The sequence below is a fragment of the Schistocerca piceifrons genome, chromosome 3, assembly GCF_021461385.2.
Source record: "Schistocerca piceifrons isolate TAMUIC-IGC-003096 chromosome 3, iqSchPice1.1, whole genome shotgun sequence".
Classification (NCBI taxonomy): domain Eukaryota; kingdom Metazoa; phylum Arthropoda; class Insecta; order Orthoptera; family Acrididae; genus Schistocerca; species Schistocerca piceifrons.
Window position 1 is genome coordinate 221,709,690 of NC_060140.1, and position 23,489 is coordinate 221,733,178.

The 23,489-nt window shown below is 42.8% G+C and overlaps 1 protein-coding gene across 1 annotated transcript in view; it reads right to left on the bottom strand.

The window, feature by feature from the left end:
* Positions 1-23,489, bottom strand: part of LOC124788184 (proton channel OtopLc-like) — a 132,707-nt gene that overhangs the window by 41,309 nt on the left and 67,909 nt on the right. Inside the window, exon 7 of the mRNA XM_047255344.1 lies at positions 15,972-16,095. Coding sequence (XP_047111300.1) covers positions 15,972-16,095 — 124 coding nt within the window. The remainder of the gene's footprint in view (positions 1-15,971; positions 16,096-23,489) is intronic.

Consider the following 23,489-nt stretch of genomic DNA (forward strand, 5'->3'; position numbering starts at 1 on the left):
TATTTTGCGTTTCTATTCAAGTGTCTCTGTGCGTACTGTAATTAATCTACTCTCGTCCTCACTATCCTTACCGGTATGATATGTAGGGGCTTGTAGTATATTGCTAGAGTCATCTTTTATAGCTGGATCTTGAAATTTTCTTAATAGATTTCTCCATAACTTATATTTTGAGTTTCTGTTTATGTGTATCCTAATTCCGTTTCTGTGACACAAACTTCCATAGTTCAGATGCGGCCATGATCAACATTAGTAACTGAAAATGAATCTGCATATTTAGTATTTTTCGTCTTATTATTTTTAAGAAATAAATGAAAATTAATTATTAAGTTTTTTAGTTATGTGTAGCGGTTGTTAGGACTCATGATTATATGGCAAACTATTATTTTTCACTGACAACAATTCAACACGCTCTCTCAAGACGTCTCAATAACTGATAGTGTAACGTATCTTTGCATTTAATCATCACCACCCAAAAACGACTCATACTTAAGTAAACAACCTTGTATACACTCAAAAACACAACGCAAGGGGTTATGGCAGTGCCTGGCTACCGGACGGTCGTAGGGTAGCCTGTGACGTCAGTGTCGTGGTTTTGTCTTTCGCACATTCCCCGTGATAACTACTGTGTGGTTTAGTAACCGTGGACGAGCTCTGTGTGTGGGAAGGATCACATTACAAAGGGGAGATGGTAAGAATTAGAGGGAAAGTTGTGAAATTGCAGTTTCACTGCTAGTCCAGAACTCTCGAAAAACTCAGAGGGTTGGTATGCTTACTTTACAGCCTGGGCGTATGGTAGTCAGACTCCCTGTAGAATGGGTGGGTTGAATGAGAATTGCTCTTTCATCAAAATACTTGGCCCTTGTTAGGATATTATTGACCAGCTAATACGCAGTACTGGTAGTGGTTTGTTTCCTCGCAGCTTCAGCTTTTCTGTCTCCATTATGGTGTAGTTATCTGTACTGATTTTCATGGCATTGTTTAAACTGTGTGATGGTTATAGGTAGAAATAAATAAGTGATGGAAGACAGTGCTTGTTGAAATAATTATTTAAAGCTTAGAGGTACAATAGACGCACTGGAAACCCGAAATAGTTCCATTCCCACAGTTGGATCGTGACACGCAGTACTTTTCGGATATGTGAACCAACAGACAACTGATTTAAAAAATGGTATGAAGCCTGTATGGAGAAATACGAGGTACCGGGTTAGTCCCCTGCACATTTAGTGTTGCATGAGTGGCAATAAATGACGTTGAATATGTCAGAACTCATAAAGTGAAATAGAGCTGGTATTTAACACATACTGCAAATCCTTGTAGAGGTAACTCAAGTTTTGCCTGTTGTGGTTCACCACCAGACACCACACTTGCTAGGTGGTAGCCTTTAAATTGGCCATGGTCCATTAGTATACGTCGGACCCCGTGTCGCCACTATCAGTGATTGCAGACCGAGCGCCGCCACACGGCGGGTCTAGAGAGACTTCCTAGCACTCGCCCCAGTTGTACAGCCGACTTTGCTAGCGATGGTTCACTGCCTACTTACGTTCTCATTTGCCGAGACGATAGTTTAGCACAGCCTTCAGCTACGTCATTTGCTACGACCTAGCAAGGTGCTATCATCAGTTACTATTGATATTGTGAATCATGCACCGTCAAGACTGACGTTCATCATTAATTGATTAAAGTTAAGTATTCCACCAGCTACGTCCGTTTTTCTAAATTCTAATTTCCTTGTCATGTTCCAGACCTCACGCCAGCCTGCGTGAGCTAAAACGCATGCATTTTGGCCTCCTCTAGTAACACGGTGTTGACTCTCCTGCCAACCACAACATTAGCGACGAGGCAAAACCGCGTTCTTCTCTAAACTGCCCTGATTTACTTGTGTAATGGCTTCGCCACCATCTCCAGATATACTGTCCGAATTTTATCGCTTACAGAATCAGCAGACGCAGGCATTACTGGATGCCCTTGGACAGCTCATCCAGGGTCATGGTGCAATGCAAAACGATGCGGCAGCCGCCGCTCCACTGCTAATGCAGCCACAACACGCTGTTGCACCAACTTTTCGACCTTTTGATGCTGCACTGGAAAGCTGGACGGAGTGGTCACGCCAATTTGGATTCCATCTCGGCGCCCACAGAATTCAAGGTAACGAGCGGCAGCCTTATCTCTTATCATCGGTCGGCGTACAAACGTACCGTGTGATAGTCAAATTATTTCCCCGATGTGACGTAGCAACTCTGTCCTACGAAGAAATTTTGTCTGCATTAGATGCATATTTCAAAGAGTCAGTCAATGTAGTTGTGAAAAGGTATACCTTCTGTCGTACAAAACGTATGGCAGGTCAGACTAATCAGGAGTGGGTTGCAACCTTGCAAGGCCCTACTAGGTATTGTTCTTTTGAGTGTCAATGTGGACTCCCTTATTCAGATACTATGGTACATGATGCAATTGCAGAGAATTTTTCTGATGTTCGTATAAGGGAACAGATTTTGAAACTAGTCAATCCTTCCCTTCAACAAGTGATGTACATATTGGATCGTCAGGACACACTTGACTTTGCTCAGGAATCATTTGAAACTTCAGCAGCCGTGTGTCAGGTTAACTGGCACACCGGGCGAGCTGCACAGAGCAGTAAACAGCCCTCGCGCCCGGCTGCGCCGCTGCCGCCAGGCTCTCAGCCACGTGTGCCGTGCCAGCAAGCAAATGCAGTGCTAAAATCATGCCCGCAGTGCGCTACTAGACATTCGCGTGAGAATTACCCGTCACACCACGCTATTTGCTTTTATTGTAATAAAAAAGGACATGTTCAGAGTGTTTGCCATAAAAAGCTCAGATCAGAAACTCACAACTATTCCAGGCCCTTTGCTTTGCGCCGGAATCGGAATCGTACCAAGGATACTGAGGCTCGCGAAACTTCGCCCATGGAAATTCATGTAGTTCATTCCACTCCGCTCAGTGCCACTCTCTCTAACAGTGACTGTGTTCATCCCACAAATAGTGTGCATCGACATCGCCGGAAATCCCGTCAAGTCGCAAGTGATTATGTACCAGTGTCAGTTCACGTTGCACGAGACAGTAGCTCTTGTCGTCAGCAGGACAATAAACTTTTTGTGGACTTGGACATTAACGGCAAAGTGATACCATTCCAGCTCGATATCGGAGCTGCAGTTTCACTGATCAATCAAGACACGTACAAACAGCAGGGCACACCTCCGTTGCGTGCTGCAAATGTTAACTAGCTATTCAGGTCAAGAGATCCCTGTGTTAGGACAGTGCAGCCTTCTTGCAGCATACAAAGGACAAAGAAAATTTGTCATTTTACGTCCTTCATTCTTCTTCTGCAGTGAAGTTGTTTGGTTTCGATTTATTTCAGTTGTTTAGCTTGTCTATAGTAAATCAGTGAACCAGACTGTGCCTTCAAACAGTGTTTCTCGTCTATGTGAAGAATTTGCAGACATTTTTGCACTGGGCCTCGGTTGCACTAAGAACTATAAAACACATTTGGAATTGAAAGTAAACGCGCAACCAAAATTTTTCAGAGCGCGCAATGTTCCCCACGCATTGCGTGATGAGGTCGCAAAAACATTAAACGATTTGGAATCACAAGGTGTAATTGAACGTGTGCAGGCTTCTCTCTGGGCATCACCCTTAGTTATTTTGCCAAAACCTTCCGGAAAACTGAGACTTTGTGTGGACTTCAACGCAACGGTGAATCCACAACTAGTGATTGCAACTTTTCCTTTACCCCACCCGGAAGATCTTTTTGACAAACTGTGCCCGGGTAAATATTTTTCGAAGTTGGACCTCGCAGATGCGTACTTGCAAATACCGGTGGACGAAGAATCCCAGCGCGTTTTGGTGGTTAATACGCATCTTGGGTTGTATCAATTAAAACGACTGCCATTCGGGTGTGCATCCGCCCCTGCATTGTTTCAGCAATATCTACAAACTGTTTGTGCGTCGGTTCCTACTGCAGCAAATTATATGGACGAGACTGTGATCTCCGGAAAGACAGAAGAAGAACATTTGGCCAATCTCAGAACATTATTTCAGGTTTTGCGACAAAATGGTCTTCGCTTGCGGAAGGACAAATATGTGTTTTTGCTCGTGATTTGCCATACCTGTGACATGTACTCAATGCCCAAGGCATACATCCCAGTCCCACGCACCTTCGTGCCACACAAGACTTGCCTTTGCCGCAGAATTTGAAGCAGCTACAGAGAGTGCTGGGAAAAATAAATTACTATAACAGATATGTGCCACATGCCTATTCCATTTCAGCTCCGCTTCATCGCTTACACCTTTCGCCAGTTGAAATCGGCATTGCTTTCCAATACTTGCTTACGCCATTCGATCCCCAGAAGCCCCTTTTGTTGATGGTGGATGCATCGGATTTCGGAATCGGTGCTGTGCTTGCGCACAAAGATGGATCGCACGATCGCCCTATTGCCTTTGCGTCCAAATTGCTCTCGTCTGCGCAAAGAAATTATTCACAGATCGAGAAAGAAGCATTGGCTCTCGTGTTTGGTGTTACAAAGTTTCATGATTTCTTGTATGGTCGTCACTTTACCATAATCACAGACCACAAACCTTTGACATCGCTTTTTCATCCGACCAAGCCTGTACCTCCACGTACAGCGCAGAATTTCATTCTCTGGTCTATTTTCCTCTCGCAGTACCGCTACGATCTTGTATCGGTCCGCTGCTAAGCACGGAAACGCCGATGCGTTGTCACGCTTGCCTGTTGCTGAGGATAGGGCATTCGATTCCTCCGAACTTGCTTGCATGTTCATTGATGCGGAAACTGATGACGTGGTCGAATCGTTTCCGATTGATTTTCGTCGTGTAGCTACAGCCACAGCTGCCGACCCTGTCCTTGCTACCGTTCTGCGTTTTTTGGTGCTACGAAATGGCCCTTGTCAAAGTCACGGATCGGGGACCCGTTGGTTCGCCGGTTTTTTTCTCACAAGGAGAGACTTTTTGTTCGACGTGGTGTTTTGCTGTTGCGTTCTGATAATGATCAGTCCAGGATCGTGGTCCCACGTTCGTTACAGTGAGAACGAAACAACTTGCTCATCAGCAATTATTATGTACTTGGTTCGGAATCGATGCCGCGATTACGAATATGTGCTCTTCTTGCATGGTGTGTGCTGAACAACAATCAGCACCACCGCGGAAATTCTTTGCATGGCCAAAAGCCACTTCCCCTTGGCAACGCTTACACATCGATTGTGCTGGTCCATTCTGGAATGCTCGATGGTTGGTTGTGGTAGATTCATTCAGTAATTTTCCTTTTGTTGTCCGGATGTCTTCCACGACGTCATCTGCCACCATCCAAGCGTTATCTGCTATCTTTTGCATTGAAGGTCTTCCACAGACTATTGTTTCCGACAATGGCCCACAATTCATGTCCGCAGAATTTCAGTCATTCTGCAAGGCCAATGGTATTCAACATCTGACGTCCGCGCCGTTTTCGCCACAGTCAAACGGTGCTGCTGAATGATTGGTCAGGACTTTCAAGTCACAGATGTTGAAGTCAAAAGAGTCGAATTCTCGGGAGGGCGCGTTATTGCTCTTTTTGTCCTCGTATCGCTCTCAGCCCCGAGACGGTCGCTTGCCAGCTGAGTTGCTCCACGGTCGCCCTCATCGAACCTTGATGTCTTTGTTAAATCCGCCGCATCAGGTTCCTGTGCAGCGGCAGATACCTGCTTTTGCCCCAGGCGACATTGTCTACTACCGCCACTACCGAAGTTCACGGCGTTGGCTCGAAGGGCGCATTCTTCGCTGCCTCGGACGCGCTATGTATCTGGTTTTGGGGGCCTCTGGTGAGGTGCGCCGGCATCTCAACCAGCTGCGCCTCTGTCGTCGCACGGAATCTGCCACTCGCCGTCTGCTTTCAGCGACGGTGCCGTCCGGTCAGCGCCCTGAGGACCCATCTACTGGCTCGCCTCAGCCACAGGTGTTACCGACCCTGCCTTCCATTTTGCCCCATGGCGACGCACCGCCGCCACCAACGCCGCCGCCTGTTCTCCCGCCGGCGACGCCCGCAGTGGACGTGCCGCTGCAACCGCCGGGCGCCTCCCTGGGTCACGCACCGCCGATCGCTTCCCATGATCAGTTGTGCTCCGACATGGAACTCTTGCCCGCTCCGGACCATATGTCGTCTTCGCCCGTCGGGTGCCCAGGCCTGATGGAAGTCCACCCTTCGGTCCCTCCAGTCTCTCTGCGGGCATATATACCGCATGTTGGCGTGCACCCTGGAACAGGTTTTCAGGCGTTTCCTAGCTCCCCGTGGTCCGAATGGCAGGGTGCGGGTGGTACAGCCTCGCCTGTTGTTAGGCTCCCCACGTCGTCGCATACGTTAATATGGGGTCCTCCCCACGCCGATTTGCGGGGGAGGAGTGTGGTGTCACCGCCAGACACCACACTTGCTAGGTGGTAGCCTTTAAATCGGCCGCGGTCCGTTAGTATACGTCGGACCCGCGTGTCGCCACTATCAGTGATTGCAGACCGAGCGCCGCCACACTGCAGGTCTAGAGAGACTTCCTAGCACTCGCCCCAGTTGTACAGCCGACTTGGCTAGCGATGGTTCACTGCCTACTTACGTTCTCATTTGCCGAGACGATAGTTTAACATAGCCTTCAGCTACGTCATTTGCTACGACCTAGCAAGGTATCATTATCAGTTACTATTGATATTGTGAATCATGTACTGTCAAGACCGACGTTCATCATTAATGGATTAAAGTTACGTATTCCACCAGCTACGTCCGTTTTTCTAAATTCTAATTTCCTTGTCATGTTCCAGACCTCACGATAGCCTGCGTGAGCTAAAACGTGTGCCTTTCAGCCTCCTTTAGTAAAACGGTGTTGGCTCTCTTGCCAACCACAACACCTGTCCTGCGCATAATGAAGCACTGCAAGCGTGGAGCACTCGTGGGTAGTGGAAAAACTTGAGGTCATTTATTTCGTGTCGACATGCAAGCTGTCTATCTGTGTGTTTTTGTGTCGGAAGTGAAAGCAAGTGTTCGTGGTCTTCCTGCAAAAAGTATTCGTCTAAATCAAGAAAAGTGAGAGTTTTGAACTATGTTTCTCCTGAAGACGATTCTAGCCACCTACACGTTGCACCATCTTCCTTGCGCTGCTATTGAAAAGCATGTCATCGATGTGTTAGACGTCATTACATGGGTCGGGGCCGAAAACTGTTTGGACTCCCTATTCCAAACTAGGGCGCGTTTACAAAAAAATGGTTCAATTGGCTCTGAGCACTATGGGACTTAACTGCTGAGGTCATCAGTCCCCTAGTACTTAGAACTACTTAAACCTAACTAACCTAAGGACATCACACACATCCATGCCCGAGGGAGGATTCGAACCTGCGGCCGTAGCGGTCGCGCGGTTCCTGACTGTAGCGCCTAGAACCGCTCGGCCACCCCGGCCGGCGGCGCGTTTACGATGGTGTGGTTTGCGAGGAATCCATTTCATATCCTGGACAACTTTATTCAGTATACCAGCATGATAATGCACACCTCTGACCAACAGAGATTTTTGAGGACCACCTTTCAACTGTAATGTTTCCACCACAATCATTCGGGTATCAGACTTAACACTTGATAACATGTTGTGATGGTAGCTCGTTAAACGCAAAATGAAAGAAATCTGGGGCGGGAATTGAGATCATCATAAGTACAACACTGATTTACCCAAGACCATATTAGACCTCTTTGAGATCCATTTACACCTGTTTGTTGGTTGGTACGTTGTCCTTAATTTGTTCTTAAGTAAACTTGTAATTCAATCCTGCAGAACCACATACATGTAAATCAAACATTTAAATAGTGTTACATTAGAAACATCACAAAAACTCTTTAGCGTATGATGAATATACTCGTACGGCAACGTGGGCCCTCAGAGCAAGCTCTGACGGACATAATTTATAGCTCCTTCAACGACTAAGCAAAAGCCACCCTACCAATTTAATATTCTTTAGAGATTCATTGTAAAATTGTATGTTTTTTTCGTGTTTCGTCTATCTTTTTAAATTTTATTTATTTATATTATGGTTTCATTTGTGTGACCACATAATGAGAAATTGTTATGTAAGTCAGTAATATTATTATGTCCAGTGTCATTCTACGTATACACTCTGCGTATTTCTAGAAGCTTCGCCCCATTAAGGGAACATTATCTGTGTATCAAATAACTGTAAGTGAGGAAGTGATGGCTGATAAGTGAAAAGTCTATTTGCAGGACTCGGAAGTAGTAAGACGGTTGGGCACATGAGTGAAGTAAATTTGTGAAAATTTAAGTACTTTGTGGAAATCAGATAGTTTCATTTTTAGTAAAAGGAGGAGAAGATTGCAAGTGATCAGGGACAGTTTTATGAAACGTGAATCACTATAAATTTACAGAAGCGAGTAGAGCTTTATACAGTTTGAAAGAGATTGCTGCACATTTGTTGCTATAATTACTAACACTTTGAGGAGATGATTGATTTTGACAGTAAACGCAGAAGAGGAAGTGCAAGTGATGCGAACCTGGAAAAGACACCAAGAGGTAAGTATTTCAAGATACTCGCAGAAGACTTCAGAAGAACAAGAAGAAGCTGAAATACGCCAGACACTCAGTAATCCGAAACAACCACATAGGAGACTGCTGTTACACCATGCTTTATTCGAACAGCAAACCGAACTGTTTTCTGTGGTAGTTAAGACAAGAGAGACACCGTGAATTTTACTGTACTGCGGATCTAAGAATTTGGAAATCGACCAGAATTTATTCTGGCCATCGCAGTGTAATTTGTTTTTAAAGTACGAGGACAAAAAGAGCAATAACGCGCCCTCCCGAGAATTCGACTCTTTTGACTTCAACATCTGTGACTTGAAAGTCCTGACCAATCATTCAGCAGCACCGTTAGGATGAGGGCCTAATCTTCCAGTTCTTTGGTTTTAAGTGAATTAATAAACAGACAATCTGCCAGTTACATGCAGACGTCATTGTTGTAAGGGCAAAATCTGTATCTCCAGAATTTACTAACCCAACATACGCTGTGTGCATACTACTTGGAAACAATTAAACAATTTATCTACAGTGCATTTTACTACTACACTGCACGCTGGAGCAGCCACAAAGTGTTATTTCAAGTTCCACTCCGTTAGCATTAGAGTGTGTGCAAAGAGTATTATTTTTTTCCACTATTTTAGAGCAGCTTCCCATTGCTGAAACAAATTTGTTAAATACTTTCGAGGAAGTGATAAATGATATTAAAGGCAACATTAACTTCTGCTTATACATATGAAATCAAAGGTTAGACTTGTGAAATATAAGGAAAGCTTACATGTAGCTGACACAAACGTTGAATTCCGAATTCCTACAGAATCGACAATGTCATTTGTTGCATTTAAGTACTAAACTCTGTCACAATAAATTAACTCTGGCTACAATTCACGCAGTTGTAAGCAACCGACATTTACAATAGTTAACGCTTCATCGATCTGTTAACACACACCAGGAAAGCATTTCTGTTCACTCTTTGCATAACAGCCATATCAAAAACGTAACTGAGATACTTGTCCACATATTCACATACAATAATCAGTAATTGTTATTAAAGCAGATTTTTCTAGCATTTTTGTATTTATTTCGGCGTATATATTTAGTTGTGTACATTGTTTTATAAGAATAAATGCTAATGTGAGAATGTATCTTGTTACTCATTTCATCATTTCAGTTAGGAATAATGGGAAGGGTAACCATAAGACGATTTCGGAGATTTATCTAGTTGGATTAGAAGCATTTTGTGTTAATCCGAATCTGCCAAAGAGGCGTTGTAGTTCGAACTGATTTTGGTCACCAACGTGTTGTGCAGACCACGTTATATAGTAGGATATTTAGTATGGGTGACATTATACTGAACTCTTCCTATCAGAGCATTATATAGAGCGTGCGCAGAATACTGATTACGGTCATACTTGTTGATTCAAGCCGAAGATATCGTAGAGCACATCAACGATTTACAAACTTCACAAAGTTCTATAAAAATTGTCTTAAACAAACCAGTAGCAGTCCTGACAGTTAGTGTGGGCAGACAGATAAAGTAGTAGTTATGGCCGTTTTAAAACGACAAAGGCAGCGACTGCGAAACAGTGTTTATGAAACTGGGTTGCATAACATTGCAATAATATCAGGTACGGGAGTAATGAGACAATAATTAAATAAACGTATCTCATTGAATATCAAGCGTGAGAATCTAAGCACTAAATGAAACAAGAGCAGATTTATAGTATTTTACATTTATGACCGTAATGTGTAATCTGGAGACATTTCTAATTAGATAAAAATCATTATTGTTTTAAGTTAGAGGAAAGGAGTGAGAAATATAACTTACATGCCTAAAAACACTTTTATTTAAAGTATGAAACAATAGCAGAAGAAGCTACTGACGGAAAGAATTGCAATGGGCGACGAAGCTGGAGCAGATTATGTATGATGTGGGATGCACTGCATGCATGGGGAGGGAGAGAAAGGCAGCCAGAAGAGGGGAATGGCGTACTGCTACAAACAGTAGAACATAATAGTGAAAGAGAGAGAAAGAGAGAGACTGAGAGAGAGAGAGAGAGGGAGAGAGAGAGAGAGAGTGAGACGCGTAAATGGTTGGGGTTCAGAACTTTCTCAGTTTTCAGGAAGTGAGATAAGTTCTGTGGCATCTTCTCCATATGCGAATAATTAAGAAGAAATAGAGAGTCGCTAGTATCAGGAGAAAATGTCTGAACTACATGATCACCAAAGTAAAAAATGGTGATAGGACGTGTGAAGGACACTGCTGTAATCTTAATCCATGGAAAATTATGTAAGAAACTCTTGCATACTTAAGTATTTTTCTATTATTTCACTGTTATATACAACTATTCAATGCTGAATAAGGGTGCAGGAATAGTCGTAAATTTTAATGGTACTTAAACATTTATGATGGACATTAAATCGATACAAGACTTGAAAGTTGCTCCGTGTTGTTCATAGACTCTATAGACAATAAAATAAAACATGTTGTATGTGGTGGATGGTCAGTGACGATTTTCTAATAAAGGCTAAGTGTACATAGTAGGTGACCCAGTCCTGGAATTTAATTTCTACTGCACGCTATCCTAGAATTTCAGCACAGAGTGATACGGAACAATCACATACGTCTCAGTTTCGATGAGATGTCGCTATTTACGAGAGTGCATTCACATGGCAGGTTGTGTCATCCCATGCCGCAATGAATAATATGATGAGATCCCCAGTGTCGATGGAAAGGTTCTTCACAGGGAATTTCGAGGAACAATTTCTCAGCCGGCCACTGTGGTCGAGCGGATCTAGGCGCTTCAGTCTGGAACCGCGCGACCGCTATGGTCGCGTGTTCGAATCCTGCCTCGGGCATGGATCTGTGTGATGTCCTTAGGTTAGTTAGGTTTAAGTAGTTCTAAGTTCTAGGGGACCGATGACCTCAGATGTTAAGTCCCATAGTGCTCAGAGCCATTTGAACCATTTTGAACATGCTCTCAACGTATGGCATCACGTAGAAACAGCATTGCAGCAATTTTTGAATCACATAAGCAGTATCGTCTCCAAATATACCGTTCAGATGGAGAGATGTGGAAGCTTCGTTCGTTGGAACTACTAGTCGAACGGGAGAGAACTGTATGTGCTATGTGCGTATGGACAGTCAATGTACACCGATTTCTGTTCTATCATCCCGTCCGAAAGGGAGCTATCTCGAACACCTTAACACAGACGGCTACGGCCAGGGCCATCCTTTGCCCGAACTAATGCATTTAAGATACACTACCCAATCAAAAGTTTTCGGACACACCTGTGTAATGTGAAACGCTGAGAGAGGTGTACGGTCATTATAATAGGTGGCGAAGAGTATTGTGTTGCTGGTACAGAAGCAGCAACAACAAATAGGTCGGTCAGCTGACCAAGTTGGTGACATGATTGGGAAGTGGAAACAAGGAGGAACAACCATAGCTAAACCAGGAACAATGAGACCTCATATACTCATTGTCAAGAACCGTCCAGCATTACGGTGAGTGGCAGTAAAAAGTCGCATGGCATCAGCGGAAGGAACCACTCGTCAGTTACAAAGTGCTAAAAGCAGTACAACTGTCACAATGACTGTACGTATGGAGTGAAAAGGAGTTCGGTACATTGGTCGTGGAATTCCTCAGAGACCATATACACTCCTGGAAATGGAAAAAAGAACACATTGACACCGGTGTGTCAGACCCACCATACTTGCTCCGGACACTGCGAGAGGGCTGTACAAGCAATGATCACACGCACGGCACAGCGGACACACCAGGAACCGCGGTGTTGGCCGTCGAATGGCGCTAGCTGCGCAGCATTTGTGCACCGCCGCCGTCGGTGTCAGCCAGTTTGCCGTGGCATACGGAGCTCCATCGCAGTCTTTAACACTGGTAGCATGCCGCGACAGCGTGGACGTGAACCGTATGTGCAGTTGACGGACTTTGAGCGAGGGCGTATAGTGGGCATGCGGGAGGCCGGGTGGACGTACCGCCGAATTGCTCAACACGTGGGGCGTGAGGTCTCCACAGTACATCGATGTTGTCGCCAGTGGTCGGCGGATGGTGCACGTGCCCGTCGACCTGGGACCGGACCGCAGCGACGCACGGATGCACGCCAAGACCGTAGGATCCTACGCAGTGCCGTAGGGGACCGCACCACCACTTCCCAGCAAATTAGGAACACTGTTGCTCCTGGGGTATCGGCGAGGACCATTCGCAACCGTTTCCATGAAGCTGGGCTACGGTCCCGCACACCGTTAGGCCGTCTTCCGCTCACGCCCCAACATCGTGCAGCCCGCCTCCAGTGGTGTCGCGACAGGCGTGAATGGAGGGACGAATGGAGACGTGTCGTCTTCAGCGATGAGAGTCGCTTCTGCCTTGGTGCCAATGATGGTCGTATGCGTGTTTGGCGCCGTGCAGGTGAGCGCCACAATCAGGACTGCATACGACCGAGGCACACAGGGCCAACACCTGGCATCATGGTGTGGGGAGCGATCTCCTACACTGGCCGTACACCACTGGTGATCGTCGAGGGGACACTGAATAGTGCACGGTACATCCAAACCGTCATCGAACCCATCGTTCTACCATTCCTAGACCGGCAAGGGAACTTGCTGTTCCAACAGGACAATGCACGTCCGCATGTATCCCGTGCCACCCAACGTGCTCTAGAAGGTGTACGTCAACTACCCTGGCCAGCAAGATCTCCGGATCTGTCCCCCATTGAGCATGTTTGGGACTGGATGAAGCGTCGTCTCACGCGGTCTGCACGTCCAGCACGAACGCTGGTCCAACTGAGGCGCCAGGTGGAAATGGCATGGCAAGCCGTTCCACAGGACTACATCCAGCATCTCTACGATCGTCTCCATGGGAGAATAGCAGCCTGCATTGCTGCGAAAGGTGGATATACACTGTACTAGTGCCGACATTGTGCATGCTCTGTTGCCTGTGTCTATGTGCCTGTGGTTCTGTCAGTGTGGTCATGTGATGTATCTGACCCCAGGAATGTGTCAATAAAGTTTCCCCTTCCTGGGACAATGAATTCACGGTGTTCTTATTTTAATTTCCAGGAGTGTATATCCATTATTCATCACCTGTCACTATTCGATGGAGAAACGACTTTCTATTGTGTTTCGCGAGCAGTATCTCACAAGTGGTCTTTCGATTTGCTTGATGTCTTTCATTCAGTTCATGCGGAAGCCATTTTCCACCATTCTGCACATTTCCCATAGCTTTTAGCCAAAGAGAAACGGCTCTCTCCGTCACATTCAATTGTTACACGAGTTACTGTTGAGTTTGAGTATCATCTTCTTCCAATAAGGTCTGCAGTCCGTTGTCTTCGAAGTTTATCGGTGGTTTCCCCTGTTCGTAGATTCTCACGTCAAAATCACCACTTTTGACATTTTTGAACCACTCAGAACACTGTGTTTTCCCAAGAGCATCTTCGTCGAAAGCTTCGACAAGCAGTCGATGCGATTCTGCAGCAGTTTTGTTCAAATGACGACTAAAAAGCAATGATGTCAGCAAATCGTAGTTCGTCTTTACAGACGAATGGAAAAACTAGTAGAAGCCAACCTCAGGGAAGATCAGTTTGGATTCCGTAGAAACACTGGAACACGTGAGGCAATACTGACCTTACGACTTATCTTAGAAGAAAGATTAAGGAAAGGCAAACCTACGTTTCTAGCATTTGTAGACTTGGAGAAAGCTTTTGACAATGTTGACTGGAATACTCTCTTTCAAATTCTAAAGGTGGCAGGGGTAAAATACAGGGAGCGAAAGGCTATTTACAATTTGTACAGAAAGCAGATGGCAGTTATAACAGTCGAGGGACATGAAAGGGAAGCAGTGGTTGGGAAGGGAGTAAGACAGGGTTGTAGCCTCTCCCCGATGTTGTTCAATCTGTATATTGAGCAAGCAGTAAAGGAAACAAAAGAAAAATTCGGAGTAGGTACTAAAATCCATGGAGAAGAAATAAAAACTTTGAGGTTCGCCGATGACATTGTAATTCTGTCAGAGACAGCAAAGGACTTGGAAGAGCAGTTGAATGGAATGGACAGTGTCTTGAAAGGAGGATATAAGATGAACATCAACAAAAGCAAAACGAGGATAATGGAATGTAGTCGAATTAAGTCGGGTGATGCTGAGGGAATTACATTAGGAAATGAGACAAAGTAGTAAAGGAGTTTTACTATTTGGGGAGCAAAATAACTGATGATGGTCGAAGTAGAGAGGATATAAAATGGAGACTGGCAATGGCAAGGAAAGCGTTTCTGAAGAAGAGAAATTTGTTAACATCGAATATAGATTTAAGAGTCAGGAAGTCATTTCTGAAAATATTTGTATGGAGTGTAGCCATTTATGGAAGTGAAACATGGACGATAAATAGTTTGGACAAGAAGAGAATAGAAGCTTTCGAAATGTGGTGCTACAGAAGAATGCTGAAGATTAGATGGGTAGATCACATAACTAATGAGGAAGTATTGAATAGGATTGGGGAGAAGAGAAGTTTGTGGCACAACTTGACCAGAAGAAGGGATCGGTTGGTAGGACATGTTCTGAGGCATCAAGGGATCGCCAATTTAGTATTGGAGGGCTGCGTGGAGGGTAAAAATCGTAGAGGGAGACCAAGAGATGAATACACTAAGCAGATTCAGAAGGTTGTCGGTTGCAGTAGGTACTGGGAGATGAAGAAGCTTGCACAGGATAGAGTAGCATGGAGAGCTGCATCAAACCAGTCTCAGGACTGAAGACCACAACAACAACAAGCACAAAATTCGACATGTTTACGGGACTGAAACATATACCGATGTATGGAACTTCGTTTACTGTTTGTTGACATTCGTCGTCGGCCCTCACAGGAAGCAGATGACGCTGGAAACGCGGTCCCAAGGGCCCATTACTTATGGTTAGCACCAGCTACAGGGAAATTACGGTTTCATACTTCTACACCTAGTAAAAGCGCCTCTTAATTGGCGTAATCTTTGTTTCGCGGTCCCTACTGGAACGATACATAGGCGTCCGTATTAAATTCCTATATTCCTGGCTTAATGACAGCTCTTGGAGCTTTTTAAGTATTTTTATTCTGGATATTTAAAGTCTATCTTCAAGCGTAAAGAAAAAGCTTTTGACATAACAGATACTCACAATAAGGCGGTGCTTTCAGCTTTAAATATCAAACAGGTGGAGAAAGGTGATCTGCAGGACCGTGAACTCTTACGTTCTACTAATGTAAGAAAGGAAACTGGTGTGGCAGTAGGGGCGAGCATAGCATTTATGATAGCAATGGGATACACTCAAGACACACGAACATAGGCAAAGGCATCGATGCACTTGCAAATAGGAAATGTGCTAAGGCGAGAGAGTAGGATAATAATAGGGACTGTTACCTTCTCCATGTACTAACCTCCCGACATTCGAGTGTGTCGCATTCAGTAGGGTTGTATTTTGTGTCGTGGTGTTCAGCGCAGCTAGAGTCGCCTCCGTGGTTGTGATTGTGGCGTTGATCTCTCCTCCAACTGAGTTCAACTCTGGAAAGGAATCAAGCATTGTTGATTCAGAACATGTGTATAATGTCTCATAAGGGAGTACGAGCGTACACACAAAGGACACTTATCATATTCACTGCGTGCACCTGGAAAGAGGAGCATGCTCTTCAAAATTTGTACTTCTGCTGTTTCGGAGATTTCTTCGAGCTTGTAATTATTTGCTCTGAGGGAGACTGATTAAGCAGAAAAACCTATTCAGTTTGCCGTACGAGCTCTTTTACATCGTGACTCTAAAGGCATGACACGTAGGCCTACGATCTACTGTGCACTGGATGGTTCGGCATGACAAACTGAAACAGTGTTCGCCACGAAGAGAGGTGATCGAAAATATTAGTACAGCGAAGTTCTATGACCACAGAGGCCCTCGTGTCCTCTCTGATAATAGCAGGAAGAATCAAGAAACATTTAAAATTGTCTTAATCATGAACCAGGTACGTGAGAATAAATTGTACACTAAATAAATAGTATAGTAACGGGTGTTTTGCACACTTTTCGAGCCGTATATGCGTACGTGAGCTTAGCATCGTCCCATATATACGTACCTATGACGTCACACCCCAGTCTGGCAGCCTTCGAGTAGCTTGGTAGCAGCCCAACGCAGCTACACACGTGCGGCGCACGCACGCACGCATGCACACACACACACACACACACACACACACACACACACACACACACACACACACACACAGATGAATATTATCGTGCGCCAGATGTTGCAGTAGTATTTTATGGAGGACATCCTTCAATTCGTCTCTTTAAACGAAGGGAAAAGGAAAACAATAAAAGAGATAAAATAAAATAAAGTAAAATAAAAGCAAGGATTTTTAAAGCGAGAAATTTTTTATTGAAGAAGTAGAGTACAAATAAATTTCTACAAACATACATGAAATGAAGAGCTTGTAGACTACTTATTTTCATATGTTAAGCAATAATAGCGGCTTCTCGAAGTTCTTCCTCTATTGAAATAATTTCATTCTCATGAGAGTTGTTGCCGGCTGTTTTTGAAGCAAGCTGGAAAATTAAACGTTAGACAATTTCGTTTGGATTATTCCGGTGAATGTAATCAACACGTTATTTATTGGAGTAGCTCTTCCGTCCTTAACGCCAATTTTTTTCTCGTTCTTCTGTATCTTCCTTTTTTCCAGATACATAGCACATTTCTTTTCCCGCACGTATTTCACTTTCGATTTTCGCTGCTTTTTCACCTTTGTATTTTTCATCTTCGTCATTGTCTCTAGTGTGTACTTCTTCTTCGTCGTTACCGTCGTAGTCGTCGTCGTCGTTTGCTGTAGAAGATGCCAGGGAGGTGTCATGTTTTGGAAACTGAAGTATGGCAATCAACGGCTATATGATGCGTGTATCGTACCCACTGTCTGCACTTACAGGTTTGAAGGGCAGGTATTGTTGCCTCATTGATTGCTTTGAGGATTCTGGCTTAGTTTTTGGAGATCACGGGTGGTATAATACATAGGCCTGATTTTGAACAGTCAATTGTTTAATCCCCTAGTTCCCGGATATCTTTAAATTCATTTAAATCATATCCACCACATTCCACTGGTGAGTTTTCAGTCATCCATCTACCTTCTGACGGATAGAATCTGATGCCACACACAATGAAAGGGGTTCTGTCTATTGGTTTATTAAAATATGAAGCTAGCAGTCGACCTGCTGAAATCTCTACTACGGGTGTGTTTCGTGTGTTTTCACTTCTTTATCCTTTAACGTCGCACTTATTGATGTTGCCGTCCCATGCAGCAGCATCAACAGCAGCAGCAGGAGCGGTAGTGCTATTGTTTTCTTTTTTCGGAAATCGTCCTTTATTAAGACAAATCAGTTCTCTTTGTGGCTGTGAAACGGGTCTAAATGTCTTCTCTAGAAAAGACTTGATTTGAGCTTCTCTTTTGTGAAGAGCTAATAGTTTTCTTCGAATGTCAACTGGTCAGTCACCGTCTGAATTGAACTTACGTAACTGCCTCAATTTATATAATCCGGTAGTCGAATTCTGAAGTGAACTACTTCCAATTACGCGATCGATTCAGCTGAACTTGAATCTGACTCCCTTGCGCACAACAGTTTCTGTGTTCATCGAAAGTTAGTGGATGCTCCCATTCAGGTCAAAGACAATTGTTTCAGTATCTGGGCTAATAGAGCACAAAATGACTTCACCAACGTAGGGTAATATATACATGTATTGACCATTGTGTAAAACGTAAGCCAGTTTCTTGGGATTTCCGGGAGGAATGCTGTCAGTTCTAGGAATGAAAGAAAACCTCAAGTTTACCTGCTTTTCAAAATATCCTTTCGTTTTCACATCTGAGTCTAAAATCGGCTCACGTACATTTGTGGTAGGTTTGCTCTGAGCGTCTAAAACTCGTTCTGTTACATTAAGCAGGTCAGAAAACTCTTCTACCTTTACAGCCCTAGAGACACGTATATTGCTTTTTAGCTCACTGAAGCTGCTAAGTTGATTTTGCAGTTTTTGGAACAAAGATCAACATAATTTTTTATTACTGTGTCACTCCTTTGCGGCTTTGCCAACTCAGAATCGACTTTTCTCTCACACGCTGCACAGAATTTTCAATTCTTCTTCGAGTGTCATCCACATATTTTTTCGAAGCTGCATCGTGATTAGTTGCGGGATCTCCTAATTTACCGATATTTTTACGTTTCTTGACCTTAAGTGAACCTTCAGTTACATCTAATGTGTTTCTTTTTACACCGCTTTGTCTACATAAGCTTTTGTGCAAGTGTCATGATTCTCAGTAGGATCACGAAAAACACTTAAACGTTTATTATTGAAATACACTTCTGTATCAGTGGCATATGTGGTACAAAAGAAAGAAGCCATATGCGGCAGTAATTTTGCCAAGGGAGTATCAGTATAAGATTTTCTTTCAGAATTCTGATTTACTTTTCCTCTAGGCGGCAGGCCTTCACCATTCGTGTCCATTATTTCTGACATAACCGATGTACTTTATCGACAAGACCTGTAATAACGTCGGAAAATGAGTGTAATTTTGAATCCACATACGTTTTATTAGCAATGTCATTGCTGTAATGAGGATCTAGCACCAGTAACAGAGTGTTGCTGTTGCTGTTGCTGCTGCCGCTGATGTTCGATGATATTGCATTTGCAGAAGCTATAGCGATAACACTCTGTACTGGTTAAAGCTACCGAGTTAAATACAAGTATAATTGTCAAAATTAACTACCATTGTTTAAATCATCATCTTTGCTAGTAATGAGAAAATCATAGGTGCTCTCACTCCATGCTCGCCTACACATGTCAAGGAATTAATTGAATGTTATATCGGGATTAACATGATCACTGAATATGTGCTTTAAATTACGCTCATCTTGCTTGAAGAGGGAAATAACATTAGTATTATCTCTGATTAACTGCTTCGGAATTTTACTGTTTATTTTACATAAATAGAAGCTGTCTACACCATAATGAGGACCCATGGAAAAGTGAGGTTTCGTGTGATCTTGTTTGTCACAATAAATTTCATCAACGATAAAAACTGAAAGCGGGCATGCTTGATATGGCGCTGTTACATCTTCCTAAATGGTAACTGTAAAATACACAATATCACTTAGGGTCTTTAAAACTTCTTCGAGAAATTTTTACTCGTATTATTGCAGAGATTTGAAAAACACATAGACGTTTTTAAGTTTGAGACCGTTTTCGTGAATTAGAACATTAACAACTTCATTTGTTTTTCAACAGTTGGAGGTGCCTGTTAGTACACATCTAATCGTATCAGGAAATAGATCACTACGTCTACGATCTTGCCCTTGCAGTCCATCTCTGCGTTCAGTAATAGGACTGATGGGAAGTCGAAGTGTATGCTTCCTGAAATCCATCTTCAGTCATACTAAGAAGTCTTACAATTGCTAATGTAAGAGAGATTTCTAATTTAAAAGACCAGTCTTTAGTTAGCAACGAAGAAGTGTCACAACAACAACAAGAAAAAGAAAAAGAAGAGGAAGAAGAAAAAGCATGGTAGCTTCTTCTTAACCGCATTATTAATAAGTTACCTGTCGAACTTCATTTGCCTGGTTTCTCGTACAATGGTCCAGGGACAAAGAGGAACGGCTCAAAAGAGGTGACATTGGGATGAATCCATCAAATGAAGCGTGTAGAGAACGTGACATAGCGTACGTTGCTCACCCAGACAGTTTGCCTGACAGACATCAAACAGACCCAATTCTGGCTACAAAAGCGTGGGGCAGAGTAAAAGAAAAAGATACTGCATTGAAGGAGTAGTTAGCTGCTTCAGCAATGACCGGTGCAATGAAAGCCAAATTTAAAACGAGGATGGTCATTCAAAAAAGGTTTAAAACAGCCGGTGGTGTACTGAATAATATAATTAAAAAAGTTCGAACTGGTCTTAAGTATGCGAAGCCAGGCAGTAACCAGATGACAGTTTTGAAAGCCGCTCGTGAAACTGTTTCACAAATTGCACCGACGAAAGCCATGGAGAAATTACTCGATAGAGAGCGAATAATACCCACTTCTAAAAAAAGGTGGAATAATGTCTCTAATTCCAATATTTTCCGATTTATCGACACTCAGAGGACTAACGGGAGGTGCTGTTGGAATTGCTAAGGCTTTTAATGACGTGAAAAGTGATCGAAAGCAGTTAGCTACAGTGTAGAGGCATCATCGTGTACTTGAGGCATTTGCTTTGCTTTAAGGGGAAGGTCTATACTTAGATCCATACAGGAAAAATGGATTCGGTCTGCACTTAACAGGTAGAAATGGAACGAGAAAAGTAATTCTCCATAAACAATCAAGACCACTTACCAAAATCGACTTACATCACTACAATAAAAAGCTTTCGAGGTGTCTTTATGAGAGATACTTCACCTTAAAGGCCTAAAATCTGTGAGAGTGCAGTTATTAATCTCAATACCAATGAGGAACCAGGATCACACTTGGTAACTTACAAAAAAAAGGGTAATATTGTCTACAATTTCGATAGCTTTGAAACTTTACCATCTCCTCCACAAATAGTAAGATATCTGAAAAACTGTGTGATAAAATATAACTACAATACGTTTCAGTCACTTAACAGCCAGAAAGGTGGTCATTTATGTTTAAAGTTTCTGAATTATAAATAGAGCAGCCAGTCTTGTTGGACAGTGTTGTAATCAAAAAGTGAACATCGAGCACGGCGTAATGTTAAGTCTGATGGGTAAAAATTCACTTCCAACTGCTGTCTTCAATGCTGTGTTAAATTTATCCTCACATGTTAACGAAATTGCTCTACTGAACCTTTTCACATATAATTACATCCCAAATATTACATCGGTAAATATAATTTCTACCTCTGCAACTATATAGGTGATCTAAAAATTTTGGATAAAGTCATCGTCAAACATGGAACATATGAACTGCGTGATATTTTTTCAACGTTATTAAGAAAAATTGATGCATACAATTTGAAAGTTGACAGTGATAGCTCGACGAGTAAGAAAAATTATCAAGTACATTTACACATTATCTGCAATAAAAAAAATTCCGAGTCGATGCCAGATTAGGAGTAATATGAGTATAGATTTTCATCTCCCTGACAACATAGGCTCAGTTTTAGGTTTTTCAGATACTGTAGTTCATAAAAACGTTTTGAAGTGGGTTGAACATGCAGTTAACATTCAAAGTGTTAATGTCTTCCTTGTTGATTGTAACATCTCCAGTGGCTCATTTCATAATGTGGAATCTATATGCACATTACATCAGTTTGCACCGGCTGTACCACCATGATATAAGATTGTGGAAACGCCAAATTCGTCCATTTACGTGCCACTAGTTGCAATATATGTTTTAGAATTCAGTGTAGCAATTAGAGATCAAGACGGAAATCCTGTGGATTTTGACAGAGAAGAAATAACTTTTCGATTGCATTGGAGGAGAATATGATAAAAAAAGAAAAGGAATGGGTATCGCATACAAACAGGTTGCCTGCATAAACAAAGTCACCAGATGCCTTGGCAATGTTAGCAGTAACAACAATAAGAAAAGCAAACAAGAGGAGACTCTATGCAATAAATAAATACTGTCATCACTGGGATATAGAGTAGTATAAATACTGAGACCTTCCCCTGCAAGCTCTCAATCGAGTCTTTCGACTTTCATTGATCAAACAGGAGGAAACTAAGAAGAAGAGAGAGAAAAAATGACGAATGTAAGAGAAAAAATTCCCGTCGAAAACTCTGTTCCCGTCTCCAGTATCATATGCATAAAGCTTTTGGTCAACAGGCTTTTGCTCAGAACGATTTCATATCAATTGTTATACAAAATGAAAACATTTACCTGCTGCCCTCTGAGAGTCAACTGCGTATAGAAGGACGATTTGTCAACACAGAAGGGAAGGGGAAAGATACTGATATTGAATTAACAAAAAACTCTGCACTTTATCTATTTTCGGGTATTCAGTACCGTGTCAATAACTAAATTATCGACCATGTACTTAATCCAGAAACTGCAACGTTAATGAAAGGATATGCATCTTTTACACCAAGTGAAGCAAACGCATTACAAAATGCCAGATGTGGGACAAGAAGCAAAATGAAAGAGTTAGTCGATGACGATGGACATTTTGATTTTTGCATTCCGCTTAAAATGAACTCAAGCTTTGCAAGGTTAGCAAAAAGATTATTTTAGACGCTTGTCTTGAACTGATACTGAATCTTAGTTGACAAGATAGTAACTGTATTGGTTCAGATAAAGCAGATACCAAATAAAAAAATGGAATTGGAGAAAATAGTCTGGAAAATTTCACGTGTTCAAGTTTATGACAAGCAACAAATATCGCTGTGGAACATCTTAAAAAGTGATATCAGTCTGAGTCTAGCTTTTCCTCGCTGTGGTCGAATTGAAAGAATTGCGCCATAAACCAGCTCATGGACATGGCAAATTAAATTTAATACAGCTCTTGAAACAGCAAGTTATATGACATTGGTTTTTCATTCAGACCGAAATTCGATTACTACCAACTCTCGTTTATTCGACAAAATAAACATATCAGACTTGAAGGTGTATTTAAATTCATCTAAATTCCCAGAGAAGAATTTTTCTGTCGATTTTGACACGAAGAACACTGCTCAAGCATTTGAAATGTATGTATATTTTCAGTCACTGTATTATGGAGAGAGTGGTTTAAGAAGACGAGGAAACCGATTCATGAACTGTACCGAGTTCCAGTACTGTCCCATTTTTTTCATTGACTGTTCACACCAGGACGAAACACTGAAATTTTCCATCGTTAGCACGGAGATCGAAACAGCAACAAAAACAAGCATTTGTAGAAAATACAATAGCTTACTGCTTGGTCATTCATGTTTCAGTAATAACTCCATCAACCAAT